Below are 14635 nucleotides of genomic sequence, written 5' to 3'. Positions count from 1 at the left end.
TGCTGCAAACCGCTATCACATGGCTTCTTCACTTGTTCTCATCCCAGCCTTTGCCAAATATTCGTAGGCCAGTCACATTTAAGTCAAAAAGCAAAAGAAAAATAGATAATTCCAGCCACCTTCCTTTAAATTCTGTTCAAGTTACGACTCGCAATGGTGCTGTGCTCCAATTCATGGCCTTAACAGTAAACCAAAGTGGGAAAAGGAGATGCTGCAGCCTATGGACACACCAGTGCGGGCGGGAAGACACGGAATGTATGGGAGTAAATGCAACTCCTGACTATGGAGAATTATTAAGGGTGAATAATTATGTATGTTCTGAAATAAAAGAGTTGCAATTGGCTCTTGCATTTAAGCACCATTCAGCCAGCTGTGCCCACGCTCTACGCTGAACCACGCGGCCTTTTAGACCAACCAGATCCCTGAAGAAACACCCTTTCTGCTGCTGGTCATTGAGGCCAAGATAGGAAACAATGGGCTTCAAAAAGAAAACCGAGACAGGAACGACCACTGTTCAAACTGCCACAATAACCAAAGTATTGAGTGTATTGAAGTGGATCTTACAATTCTTGCAAACCGCAAAGGGCAGGAACGCCAGGATTCACAAGGCTTGGAAAGGAGCTTCTGCTGGTGGTGTTTTCTCAAAGCACTTCTCCTGTTTATATATTAGAACTCATAGGTAATGGGATTTCAACAAAACGCTGTAGCTGGAGCCCATAGGAACACAGCGGGCAGAAAAGTGTTGAGCCACGTAACGAGCCTGCAGGGAATCTCTGGAATCTCTTCAGTGTGTTTTTAAATAGAAAATAATCATTAACAATATTAATCCCTCTTTCTTACAGGAGCCTATCATCGTGTATTAAAAGCTGTCATGAACATACTTACAGATACGTACTTTAAATCTTAAATTATGCAGAGTTTATGTAATTATTCTGAAATGAAGCACTACAAATCACAGAATTCAAATCCAATCATTATAAAAATCAACAAATCTCAACAAGCTCAGAATATCTCTTAAGACACCCAGATAAGCACTATTTAATGTCATTAATACAACACAGAGTTAGGGAACAGCTAAAATTTCCACGGCACTTTGTATGTAAAACGTTATCCTGATGTGGAATCTTAGCTCCCACTTTTTTTCCCAAGATATTTACCTCCTTTGTCCCCTGGAATTTCTTGGTTTCCGCTAGAAGCTGAAGCTTTAATCAACACAAGAATATTCTTAAGTAACAGTTCTAATAATTAGGATAAATTTAACATCAACTTTATGTCTGTGGTAGCACTGAATCCTCAATCACCAATAGAGTCCAAAAATGATGAGATGCACTGAGCAGAGAGCACCTCTGAGAAACTCCAGATAAACAGTCTTTAGTTTGGAGATAAACTGGCCAGAACTGGCTGATTTTTCTGTCCCTAATGAGCCAGGCACCAAAATCCCTGTCTGGTGATGAACCAGATGAAGACGGATCACACCTTTGTGCCGGATGCTCTCGGGAGGATGCAGCATCGCTGCCAACGGGATCCCATCACCCTGCTCTGGAAAGAGGCCACATGCCCTTGGAAACCCTTGGGAACCTTTCATCATTCCCATCCATGGATCACTCGAGCGGCCCCAAACACAAACCTGGCTCCCAAACAGTGACACGGGCTGCTAGGACATGGTCCATACGGATGTGCTTTCCAGCTTGGAAGAGGTTTAAAGAGGTTAAATCTCTGAATTAAACGCAGAAAGCAGGTGGTTTGCTTTGGTGAGCGTTGCTCTACCATTGCAAGCAAACCCCAAATGGTTCTGTCACTGTGGAAAGCAATGCTGGAAGATGGCGCAGGCCCTAACGAACGTGCCCAGCAGGCTCAGCCCTTCTCTCCGCACCGCCCGGCTTGCAACAGCAAGCCATGGACACCAAGATAAGACGTAGCAACATATTTCTACCTCTTCAAAGCCTCCCCTTTAAAAAGCTGGAAGCTACCTGCCCTAACCCCATTCCACAAAGATGTTTATTTTGCCTTTTCCTTCTGTCTTGTGCCTGTGAGGAAGAGACTCGTTATCACTGCACTACCTGCATCCCGATGTCACCCCTGCTCCCACAGCCGCAGCCTCGCAGCAAGAGGTGTCACGCACCATATTGCACAAAAGTAGCTCTTTTCTGCAACGCCTTTGTCTGCTGCCATTTGCTGGGGCTCCTGCTCCTACTCCAAACATATTCTTGCTTCCTCCTCCACCTAAAGACATCTAATTGCAGAGCCTGTATCTCCAGGCACAGGCATGCAAGCTCTCCAGTGTAAAGCGTTTGCAATGCTCTCCTCTGTTCTGCTGTGGTAAATATGACTCATAAACGCACATCAGTTATCTTCTCTTTCCAAAACACCGTGTAAGAAAGAACCCAATTTTAAATCTTCCGCAGGAATTCAGACCCAGTTCATCTGTTTCTCTTGTCTGCTATAGCCAGGTACATTTAAATCTAATCCAAATTCCCTCGGTCGTGCTTGGTTATTCATAACCTCACCAGACGGGGCTACAGGAGGGTTTGTTCACACCACGAGCATTTTTAGGGGAGCACAGGTTGTGGGGTGGGAGAAATCTTGTTGCTGCTGGTGTCTATGGGTCACCTGGGGGTGGAGTGAGACCCCTGGGAGGCCGAGAACAGGAGCGTCCCCACGTCCTCTGAGCATCACACCCAGACAGCAGGTTGCTGATATTAGCCCGGTAACACCTTGGCGAGCTCTGCTTCCCATGGACCGAAACACTTCAGACAGTGGAGGCTGCATCCTAAGCTCCAGGTGATAATTCTTATTTATCATTACTAGAGATTTTTAAGTTTAGAGAGAGTCAAGATGTGATCTAATCGGGAAGAGGACTGGGTGTAGCGTCACAGACTATGTCTACATCAGGAGCAAGACTTTCAGAAAGACATGATGGAAATTACAATGTCTCTCCTTGTTCTTCTTGCACTCAAGCACGAGAAGGCAGCGGAGCTGGGAAATGCTTTTCTGCTCCATGCACTTCAAGAGCCGACTTCAATATGCAGCAAGAACAGCAAAAGGGTCGTTACAGCTGCTCATTGTTCTGCAGCTGGTCATTTTTCTGTGGGTTTGCCTATAAAACCATTTATCACAGGCTAAAGGTACAGATATTGTCTTAGTTAATGATTTAATTTACTCTATGCAAGTTGGTGCCTAGACATTCTATGTCCTAAGAATGATGGAGGCTTGTGGATCCCTAGGAACTGCGGAGTTAGAGCCATTCTTAAACTGTCAGAGCATCCGCACACTAAAAATAGCTCTAAAAATCTACCTGTAGAAAAACAATGCTGGTTTGTGCAGAATATCTCCAGTTACAGCACTGCCATGGACTACTTCTCTTGATCAATTAATAACTTGCAGGACAGACCCAAAATGGCCAATCTACTCAGAAAAATTAACAGTAACTGAGTTTGAAAATCACGTTTGACAAACCGAAGGTCTCAGATATGGGGAGAAAGGTGCTGCTGCAGCATCGACCAGTTCGAAGAGGAGTTCTTCTTCCACAGAGCAGGGACTGTCACCTTCAACAAATCACTCAGCCCCTCTGTGACTCGTTTTCCTCTTTTATGTGATGGTTATTTGCAAGGTGCTCTCCCAAAACACAGCCCCTGGCAGGTGAAAGGGAGGGGAGGAAACTAATGGCTCCCTGACTTGACAAGGTCACTGGGGTCTGAAGGAAGATGAAACCTGTGGAAGAAGAGAGAACCCGAGATAATCCATTCTGCAGGACTGCCGGAGGACACGGAGCCTGACCCGCTCTCCTTAAAAACCAGAGGAAAGGCGAAGGACCGCGGCGGCGCTCAGGAAGGCTCAAGTCTGCCAAGAGATGCCGAAGCGTTCAGGTTCAAAATGCTATTTCGACAAGGTGTTTGCTTTGTCAGAAGATGATGCTCAGCGCTGTGACTGCTCCAACAATCAGCGGCAGCTGATGCATGGAGCGCCGTGAGCATCCTCTCCAGAGAGAGCCTGCTTTTGCCCTCATGAATCACAGATAAGATGCTACAGTGACAGCAGACGTCTGGGCAAGTGAAACATATGCCATTCTGGAGTGGCGGGAAAGCTCTAGTGACTCGGGCTTGCTCCTTATGGACATCCAAAGCGAACAGAGTAATCTCACTGCTTCTTGCAGGTGTCACCGAGAAAAAGCAGCACGCAAAGGCTGGCTGGCGAGAGAGAGGGAGAAAAGGGAGCCAGAAAAACCTGAAAATTAAAACAAACTCTTCGGTACCTTGCACAGATGGGAGGAAATTTCTCTGTAAAGTTCCCATCATCACAGAAACTCCTTCTGCTATGTAAAGAAGCAATTTACCTTGGAGGGGGAGAGGAAATTCAGCAGAGATAAAGCACGATAAACATAAAGTGTGGATCAAAGAGAGAAAAAACAGGAGGTAAAAAAGCACTGATGGGGAAGCTGAGTGAGAGACAAGAAGGAACTGCTAACTGCTCAAATAAACGTTTTATTGCATCCACACATAAATTTTAAGCACTTTAAACACCAGGGTGACTGCTAAGTAAACTCCTTTGGCGAGGAGCACATTTGTGACTAACATCACAAGAACCAGAGATGCTGCAGTCATCGGGTGCAGATAAGGCGGCACTATATGGTCAATGAGTTTCGAGGTCACCAGAATGCCCGTGGTGGAACAAAAACACAGAGCATATGGCATTTCATGTGCTGAAACTGTCAGGCTCATAATTGACTGATTAGAATACATATGGCGCTCACAGACAGCGTAAATCTCTCAATGTAAAAAATGCCAGAGCCCATTGAAGGTGTCAGCATGAGTCTTCCTTGCAAATCTCTCTTCATTAAAGTTTCATACGGAGCCAAGTGCATTGTAATAAAATCGCTATTAATGGAGTTATATTTATGATTATTTCTCTTTTGTGCAGCTGGATTTGACTTTTCAATCACTAAACTCCACATCAAAGCTTTTCCACAGTAGCTGCTGCACGCTCAGAAACTTCTTGTTTTGTTGTATTTACCCTGAAATTAGAAGCAATGGGAGCTAAGGTAGTAAAAGTTAACCAAGACTGGCAAGAAAACTGTTAATATCACCCGTATCAAACCAAAAATTCATGTCTTTGCATAAATACAGCTATAATTCTGTTTATTTTAAGTATTCATAGCAGGCTGGCCAGGGACAAACTCATTCCCTCTTCAGTTCCAAAACACACTTTTAAGAAGATGGTGAGTGACACTTCATTAAGCACGTGAAATAGGCTGACACAGCCGGCTTCCATTTCCAGCCACCAGTTCAGACAGCATTTCTCTTTCCATCTCCTCCCTGCTTTACATTCACCACTCCATGAAGTGCTTTTCCAAAGCTCTCCAGCCAGCGCCGTGTGTGGGAGGAGAGCACCAGGCTCTGTGGGGATAAACAACCGTTTTCCATCCCAGACAGACCATGTTTGCATGTCCGTGCATTAGAGATCCAGCTTTTCACATCACTCACCAATTAAGGGGATTTAAAGAGTTCCCCATCAGCCTCTCTTTGTCTTCTCGCCCTCTGTCCCACGCAGCTCGGAGAGCACTAGTCCTTATGCAGCAATACTGCTTCTCTGAAGCGATCCAGGACAAAAGCATCCTTCTGTAGTCCCGTTTCTGGAAAGGTGTCTGTGATCCAGGCGATGTTGGTGACACAGCTGCGGTCCCAGCAGCTCTCCTGCCCAGCAAGGGCTGGGAAGGAGGGAGAAGTGATTGTGCCACTGTACTCAGTGCTGCTGAGACCCCACCTTGAACAGTGTGCTCAGTTTTGGACCCTCATCGTAAGAAGGACATTGAAATACTGGAGAGAGTGCAGAGGAGGTGACGAAGCTGCTGAGGGGCTGGAGCACGAGTGTGATGGAGCGGCTGAGGGAGCTGGGGGTTCAGCTGGAGAACAGGAACTGAGGGGAGAGCTGATCACTGTCTGAACTGCCTGAAAGGAGCTTGGAGGGGTTGGTCTCTTCTCCCAAGTAACAAGTGACAGGATAAGAGGAAACAGCCTCAAGTTGAACCAGGGGAGGTTTGGATTGGGTATTAGGAAAAAATTATTCACAAAAATGGCTGTCGGGCATTGAACAGGCTGCCCAGGGCAGGGGTGGAGTCACCATCCCTGGAGGGGTTTAAAAGGTGTTTAGACGAGGTTCTTAGGGACATGGCTTAGTGCTGGAGTTGGGTTATGGTTGGACTTGTTGATCCTGAGGGTCTCTCCCAACTGAAATGATTCTGTGATTCTATGTACAAGTCAGAGTATCAGCTAACTCCATCCTCCCAGCACACATTAGGAAACTGCTCACACACAACCCTCCAGGGCTTAAACACTCCTCTCTCATTCCCTGTGTTCTTTTTAAATGGCTTCCCACCTCCATTTACAGATCAACCAAAGGACTTATCAGAGACCTCATCTCCCTAATGAGTTAAAAGCCCAAAATCTTCCTAGTCCCACGCAGCTTCCTCCTCTTTCCTACCACGTTATCGCTATCGCTCCATCTTCACCAGAGAGCTTCCTGCCTCACACGGAGCTGCTGCTGGAATGGATGGGAAAAGCTCCTTTTTTAGAGTAAAGAAACATCCCTGTTAAGAACCTCACTCTTTCCCCCTCCATGGTTTGCTCAGAGGTGGTGCTGCTGGTAACAGTGCTGTCAGAAGAAACGAGAAAGAAAAGTATCAAAGGACTCACTGCTAGGGAGCACAGACAGAGATTTTGGTAAATTAAGTACTCGGCAGCAAAAAAAAAAGTAAAGAAAAAAGGGTGATAAAAGAAGTCAGGGAGGAGAGACGTGGTGCATGGCATGAATTTTAAGGTTTACGAACAAAGCTGAAAGCTAGAAGCTACAAAATGTAGTGCAAGAGGAGCCGATGCCTTTGCCTTGGAGGCTACAAGGGCTTTTTTAAGCTCAAGCTGCTCCTGGACCACAACGATAGCTGCAGCCTCCCCAGAGGAGACGCAGCGCACAGGGACAACCTGAACACCCACGCAGCGCCCCCAGAGCCACCAGGATCGCCCCTCTGTGGCTCAGCTGTGGTAACCACCAGTGGTATAACCAACCTCTCTTCACTAGCCATCTTCATTGTTTTCCACTCTTTAATCACACCACCACCATCTTGGTGGCTGTTCCCTGTCCTGCTGGAACTGAGGGGCCACAACTGGACACAATATTCCAGGTGTGGTCTCCCCAGGGCAGAGCAGAGGGGCAGGAGAACCTCTCTGACCTACTGACCACCCCCTTCTAACCCACCCCAGGTACCATTGGCTTCCTGGCCACAAGGGCCCAGTGCTGGCTCATGGTCACCCTGCTGTCCCCAGGACCCCCAGGTCCCTTTCCCCTATGCTTCTCTCTAAGAGGTCATTCCCCAACCTCTACTGGAACCCGGGATTAACTGATCAGCTTAGCCTAGCAAAATTAATAGTGTCAGCCTGGCCTTTTAAGCTCAGATCCATCGTTCTCTTTCTCTGCAGCCTCCCCAGCCCTCACCTGGGTCTCATCAGTCCAGTCGTGTGCATTGTTGCTCTGCTGCCATATGCACGACGCCCACAGACGGGCTCTTCTCATCCTTTTGTGCTACTCTCCAAGCTGGTTGTGCACTGCCCTCCCACCCCCCACACCACAGGACACCCCAAACTGACCTCAACGTGTGGGATTTCCCTTTTCCCTTCCCAGCCCTCCCCACCAGAGTCTGTTTCTCCTGCATCTCAAAGCCAAGCGAAGCTCCAAGGTGCCTCGTTCCTCCGGCTCCTCTGTTTGTGAGATGAGTCATGCAGGTGTCAACATTTCTAAAACTCATACAGGGGCTCAGCAGAGCCGGGAGGGCGCAGAGCATGGTGTTAGAAGTCATTAATAGCTGTTATTGAACAGCTCTTTGATCTACAGGCAGTTGATTACAGCTGCTGCTCCCAATGCTGAAGCACCCGGAGTCCTGCCTGCACCTCCATTTCCCTTGCCAGTTTTCAGATTTTTACTAGAATGAAAAAACCTTTCCCCCAAAATCTCAAACTAGATGGGATTTGGCAGTGGACGCTGCAGTCAGAAAGGGAAACGCAACCAAGCGAAGCGTAGAATTTTACTTTACAAGGGGAATATCAGGTCTTTGCATCCTGCTTCTGGCAAAGTCTTTGAAAGGCTTAAAGGTTGACATCACACAGAACAAACCTCCAGAGCACAAAGCTCCTTTCTGAAATTTTCCATGTAGCCCTTAATCCATATCCACAAAAACAAACTTTAAATGTGTTCCCTGTAAATAATTAGAGAGGTGTAGCAATTGGTTCCCACACCCTTCCCTGCTTTCACCTGAAGAAGAAAAAGTCATTTGCTGTTGCCCAAAGACGCTGTGCACGTTTAACCTATTCAGTGACAACTTGGGCAATGTTCCTCTAACAACCCAGAGCCACTGTTAGAAACAACTAAGGAAACAGGATAAAACAGATGTCTCTTTATGTCAGCGTTGTCTAACCCTGCTCTCCGGTGCTAAGCAATACGGTGATCAAAAGACAACATAGAGAAACGTTCTGAGACGGACAAATTCGGGCAAATTTCCATTTCATCTTATGTTACCAGCTAACTTCTCTATCGGCTTGTCCAAAACTTCACAGAATTTCTTTTCTGAGAAACAGATGAAGTGGATCTATACCACGATACTGATGTATAACACTGCACTGCTCTGCTCACTCTGCCTTTGGGTCGCTGGAGCCGGTATTGCTCGAGTCCCCACCCACCAACACAGCACAAGAGCATTTCTAAAGACACCAGAAGCAGCAAAGAGGTTTCTGTACAGCAGGACAATCGATTCTACGGCTTGAACATGAATCCGAGGAGCATCAAGTTTTAGACCATTTGAATAATGGCGTCTATAAATCTATATGATGGTGGAGCTAGGCGTGAAGAAAGGAAAACTCACATACTTATGACTGCTGTAAAGCCTATGTAATAAAACTGCCAGGCTTTAAAATCACAGACATATTCCAAATATTTCAATTCATGACCATAAAGCCCATCCCACTGTAACAAAGTACAACAGAGAAGACAGGAACTATTTGGCAAACGCATGTTAACATTTGCCTCATTACAGTCACATTTCAGATTACACATTTTCCAAAAGAAAACTAAAACCAGTATAAGATTTCCTCCCAGAAATACTTCTGTCGTTGGAAAGAATGTTTTTTCTTAGAGAAAATCTAGGAAAAAGCATTTAACAGAGTTACTGGTATTCTGGGGGTTTCAGGCCCAATGCCAAGAAGGGAAGAATTAACAGCAGACACATACTTTACTTCTTCAACCCGTAGAGTAAAGCTCTTACAAACACACACACACACAACGCGTACAGAGGGGTTTGCTACACACACGATGTAGTGAATCACTTAGACCAGAGCACAGAGAAGACGCCACACCTGCTACATCTCATTGCCCCTTTATTTCCCCTTTACACAACCCTGTCAGCTGCAGGGAGCAGTTGTCACTCCGGCCACACAGCACAGCTCTGCCTAACGCAGAGCAGACTCATCGCACCCACAGAGGATTATTCTTGGCTTCTGCCAGCTTTGGCTGCAGAGTAACTTGTGCGTCTTATTGACCCTGGAATTTCAAAGTCTGAACTTTGCAAATCTTTACGTCACCAGGTAATTCAAATCTTAAAGGTCTCAACTACTTCCCGCCCGTTCTTAGAGCGGGATGCTTTGGTTACCTCCAGCTCGGTGTTATGAGCGTGCAGCTTCTGCACCATCTCCTCGGCCTCGCGCATCCGCCGGCTCAGCTGCGGCGAGTGCTCCGAAGGGGTCAGCTCGCTGTCGTACGACTCCAGAATCGCTCGCATCCCATCACGCTCCTGTTGGGAAGAACAGAAACCACCTTTAGGGAAAAAGCCCCCGACATCAGCCCAAGGAGACAGTACCCGAACAACACTCAACATTTTTGCCCATTTTTCTTTTACAGAGCAGGGAAACCCTGATGGATATACACTCGTAGCCTTCATATCGGCACCAAGCCACAGATGAACACACAGTTCTAATAAAATAAATACTGCTGCTCTGAAAACTGAAAAATCAGACTGTCTTGTGTACGTAGAACCACATATCCCTTGCAGGAAAACAACGTGCATACACTCTAACAAGCAGATGGCAACTGAAAACAGAGCCTGCCTTCTTTTTGGAGACATTACTCTAATTCAACATGGCTGAATGGGTTTCTTCAGCAAAATATTTAGTGTAGCACTTGACATTTTTCCTGCCAAAGAGTTCCAGCAATGAACGAACAGAATCGTGGCAACAGAAACGAAACAGATTTGACAACAAACAAAGTGTCTGAGAGCAAAGATCCTCTAAATGGTATGTGACTTATCACTTGTTCAACACCGCAACCCTCAGTGTGTATAATAAATATTTTTCTGAGGTTAATATCTCACAGACAAAGTGTTTGGCTCACTTTGTTCTTTGCTGGTAATTATAACCAAGCATTTGCAAAAACAGACAAAAAGGAGGGTCCCTGGCCCTTCCCTGAGAACATTCACACTCCCAAGTACAAAGCTTGGGCCGAAAACTAAAGGTAAAACTTTACGTGGGTCCCTGGTTGAAGAATTTCCTAATGCACTCCCCGTTGACGGAGAAGAAGAATGAGGAAAAAAAGACTGAAAACTTCAAAAAGTCAGGTGTGTTTTAAGGAGATTACCGTTCACTGTGCAATATGCATAGAGGGATTAGCCAGCTGACGAAGTGCTTTATCTTTTGACTGCATGGAAGGACCTTAATGCTTGTGAGGCTACAGAACAAAGAGGTGCCGGCCCCAAAGAGCAAAACCTCCAAGGAACCTGACAGTGCTGCTGAAGTTTGCTGTTAATACCTCGCCCCGTTACAGAAACGCACAAGCACTCCGGACAGACCAGTTCTCTTGTGTTAGTTCTTCCATTGCAAACATCCCAAATGTGATTAGATCGCTCAGCTTTATAGCTGTGCTGTTCACACCCAGACCAGGCCCATACGCTGAACACTGAGCGCTTCACAGACCCGGCTGAAACGCTTTGCTGGGATCCCGCTCTCTTGGGAAATCAGGAATTGCCAGGGTAGGAAAAAAGGTCCTTCTCCCCCACTGCCAAATGAAATAGGGTGTATTTCGGATAGTGCTGGTGATGCCGAGCAAGCCTGTATACAAAGGTTATTTCCTCCTTCAAAATCTAAAGGTCAAAGACGGAACGCGGGTGGCGAGTGGGGCAGGAACATTCAGGTCGAGGTGTGAACAGAAGACTCGGGGCACTGCCAGAGGCCCCGTGGGCTCGGAGCACGTCACGGATGGAAAGGTCAGCAGAGATGGTTGGGTTGGTCAGCAGGTAAAAGGACCCCAAGATAAAGGACGGCCTGGGGCTGTGGAACTGAGTTAATACTACTACTACTACTAAAGGAAAACAGGCTTTAACATAAATACTACTAGAATTATCACTAGCTCCTTGCTCAAGCCTGACTGAAGAGAAATATTTTTCCAAGGAAAGAGCAGTTTTGTCATAGTTTGGGAAGAATTATTCATCTGACAGACATACGAAAGAAAACACTGAAAAAGAAAACCCAAACCCAGCCACACCAGAACCGCCTTGTACAGAACCTGTTGAGCAGACGGGCGGCAGCACGGGATGGCTCCGTCCTCCTCCTCCCGCGGACACATCACCCAGCCTGCCCAGTGCATAAGACAAACTGCTTTTGCTCACAAAATGACTTTCATTCCTCATTTATTGCAGAATCATTGACTGGAGCACACAAGAGAATGTAATGACGGTGTTTAACAAAGGTTTGGGTTTGATTCTTGCACGCTGTTGCAATCAGATCTGCAATTACAGCACCCTCTCTCTTGTTCTGCACTGCTCCGCTATCCTGATTTTGTACTGAGAATCTTTCGACGTGCTAATTTAAAACTGCCATGTTCTCTCCATTACAGCAGGGCAGGCCCAAAATCCTTAGCATTTTTTCAGCAGCAAACAGGACCCCTGGCAATTCCCTTTACATTTGCCTGCCAATTAACTGCTGAATATTAGGTCATTTGAGTCATCCCCAGCACGATCCTCATGGTTCCCCGAGCCGTTCAGCTGCAAGGAGGACAAACTCCCGCCTTCATGTTAGGATGGGAAAAGTGCATGGGAGCAAGACAGCCCTACAGGCTGTTTTTCCCTAAAATCAACAGACTTGTCCTTCAAAGCCTTTCTCAGAACAGAAGAGTAAACTTCCCAAAAAATAACACACACAGTAAACAGCACAAGCCGTATTGGGAAAAAAAAAAAGGTGCTGAAAAGCTGCAATAAAGGGCGGTACAATTAAACACTTGATCCTGGAGTTTAGTTCTCCTCTTTAATGATTTCTAAATATTAATATTGTAATGAAATCAATTCTCGCCTTCCAACGAGTGGTCCCCAGTTCCATGTTTTAAATTTCTCCCTGTCAAGAGCACTTACCAAAAGCTTTTCCCTCCCTCCTAAAGATCTTGTTAGTTTGGCAGGAAACAGAATGTCTTGTTGAGAAGTCCTGTCTGAAAAGATTCTCTAAAATGTAATCTTAATTTAGTAATTGCTGCAGTATCTCCTCATCCCACCCAATGGGATATTCCCCAAGCCCCATCAAAAACCTCCTCAGGGACTTGCAGACACCCTTTCTAACCTTTTTCCCAACACGGCTGCTTTCCTGCTTTCTACCGGGAGAGTATCCATCAGAATCACTACACAGGGGTTCCTCTGGGACTTCCCAAATTCACCCAGCACAGGGCATCGCTCACCACGGACCTCACAGGGGCACATTCCAGGTGCTATTTCACCGAATCCCAGAATCCCAGAGTGTCAGGGGTTGAAGGGCCCTGGCAAGCTCATCCAGTGCAATCCCCCATGGAGCAGGAACACCCAGATGAGGTTACACAGGAAGGTGTCCAGGCGGGTTGGAATGTCTGCACAGAAGGAGACTCCACAACCCCCTGGGCAGCCTGGGCCAGGCTCTGCCACCCTCACCCCAAACAAGTTTCTTCTCAAATTTAAGAGGAACCTCTTGTGTTCCAGTTTGCACCCATTACCCCTTGTCCTATCTAACTGTCCTAACTGTTCACATAACCACCATCATCATCTTCCTCCCTACCAACAACCCCCATGTTTGACTCCAAGGGCAGCTTCAAATATACCCAAGCGGATGAGAGTGATTCCCAGCTGAGTATTGGAAGCAACTGAAAAGAAAAATACAGCCCCCAAAAATTTAAGAAGTCATCTGACCTTATATACATACATATAAATTGAGACCCTATTCCTGTTGCTGCTCGTTAGCCCCCTCAAACATACATGCACACAATTCACCACAGGCCTTCTAATTAGTTGAAGAAAAGAAAAATCAATAAGAAAGAAATTAAAGTTACAAATCTAACTGAAGTCACTCGCAAACCCAGGGAAAATTTGTTCCTGGGGTAAAGTTTATCTGGTGTCATAATTTTATTGAAATCCTATATCTTCCTATTGACTTTTATCGTTCCAAGCTGGCTGCCGGAGTTGTTATTATTAGAGTCTCGGTGTTGCTCGCAGGCCCAAGGTTCGAGGGGTTTCTTTACCTTTATAAACAAGCTGTAATTGTCTGGTTTATTGATCAATAAATCTTTCAACTGCCTCTCTCCACCCGGCTCCTGTTCTGCTAAGTCTCCCGCACCATTCTCCGAAAGAAAATGGAGCGTTGTTGTTTTTTAAAGAACAGATTGTTTTGTCATTAGCAATGAAGGAGCAGGAATTGTGCCGGCCAGTTCCGATAATGGCTTTTTAATGACAGATTCTAGTCACAGTAAAACCTGCTTTATTTCCGCCCGAGCGAACTTCAACTATTAATTCACCACCCAAACGCGCAGCTCGCTTGTTCTCTCACTCGTGCTTGGGTTAGAGCCTGGCAGAGCAGACGGGCTTTCTAAAGGAGAATCATCATCATATTTCCCACTTGGAGCTTTTTTGACGGTACAGAAATATCCCTGTTCCTACCGTTAGATGCGCTTTTTGTTTAATTAATGATAATTTTTGGAGAATTTTAATAGACTGCTTCATTATAGGAAATCAGTGGCGAGATTTCCCCCTCCTCTTCCTCTCCAGACTCCTAATTTCAAATTAGTTGTAATAAGAGCAAATTTCAAGATTGAAGGAAGATATGAAGCTTCAACATCAAACAGATGCTATTTGCAATCAGGTATAATTTAGCTAACTATTCATTGTGAAAACACAAATAAAAGAGAAAGATGGCTACGTGTTGTCTTGCTTTAAGCTATACAAATATATACATAGAAAAAGGCAGATAGTAACTGAGGCTTGACCAGATGTTTTAAACGAGTAAAATTAGCAGTGTGAGGTGTGGGAACAGAAGTCAAAATATGGTCAGAAATACCTGAAAGAATACTGGAATTTATTAGATATATCAGGATATATCTAAACATATAAAATATCTAAAAAATCAGGACCTACTGACAAAATGTATCCTTAAGATACTTCAAAAATTATTCACAGTAATCTCTGCTCCATGAGCAAATATCTTTGAGGGGCTCACAAATGGCAAGACAGGCCCTAAAAATAGGACAGAGGAACAGATGAGGAGATACAGAATCTGGCAATTATAAATTACTTCAACATTTTGGTATCTCATAAAATACT

At 45.5% G+C, this 14635-nt stretch overlaps 1 protein-coding gene across 9 annotated transcripts in view; it reads right to left on the bottom strand.

Moving 5' to 3' along the window:
- The window catches only part of MAD1L1 (mitotic arrest deficient 1 like 1), a 349235-nt gene that overhangs the window by 200088 nt on the left and 134512 nt on the right, over nt 1–14635 (bottom strand). For all 9 annotated transcript variants that reach the window (XR_010466404.1, XR_010466405.1, XM_065031475.1 and 6 more), the window contains one exon: nt 9689–9829. Coding sequence is in view for 7 of the 9 variants with exons in the window: in XM_065031475.1 (XP_064887547.1) it covers nt 9689–9829 (141 nt within the window). In the remaining 2 variants the exon portion in view is untranslated. The remainder of the gene's footprint in view (nt 1–9688; nt 9830–14635) is intronic.

Source organism: Columba livia, chromosome 15 (genome assembly GCF_036013475.1).
Source record: "Columba livia isolate bColLiv1 breed racing homer chromosome 15, bColLiv1.pat.W.v2, whole genome shotgun sequence".
Taxonomy (NCBI): domain Eukaryota; kingdom Metazoa; phylum Chordata; class Aves; order Columbiformes; family Columbidae; genus Columba; species Columba livia.
The sequence above is the reverse complement of the archived record's forward strand: the minus strand, read 5'-3'. Positions and strand labels throughout refer to the sequence as shown.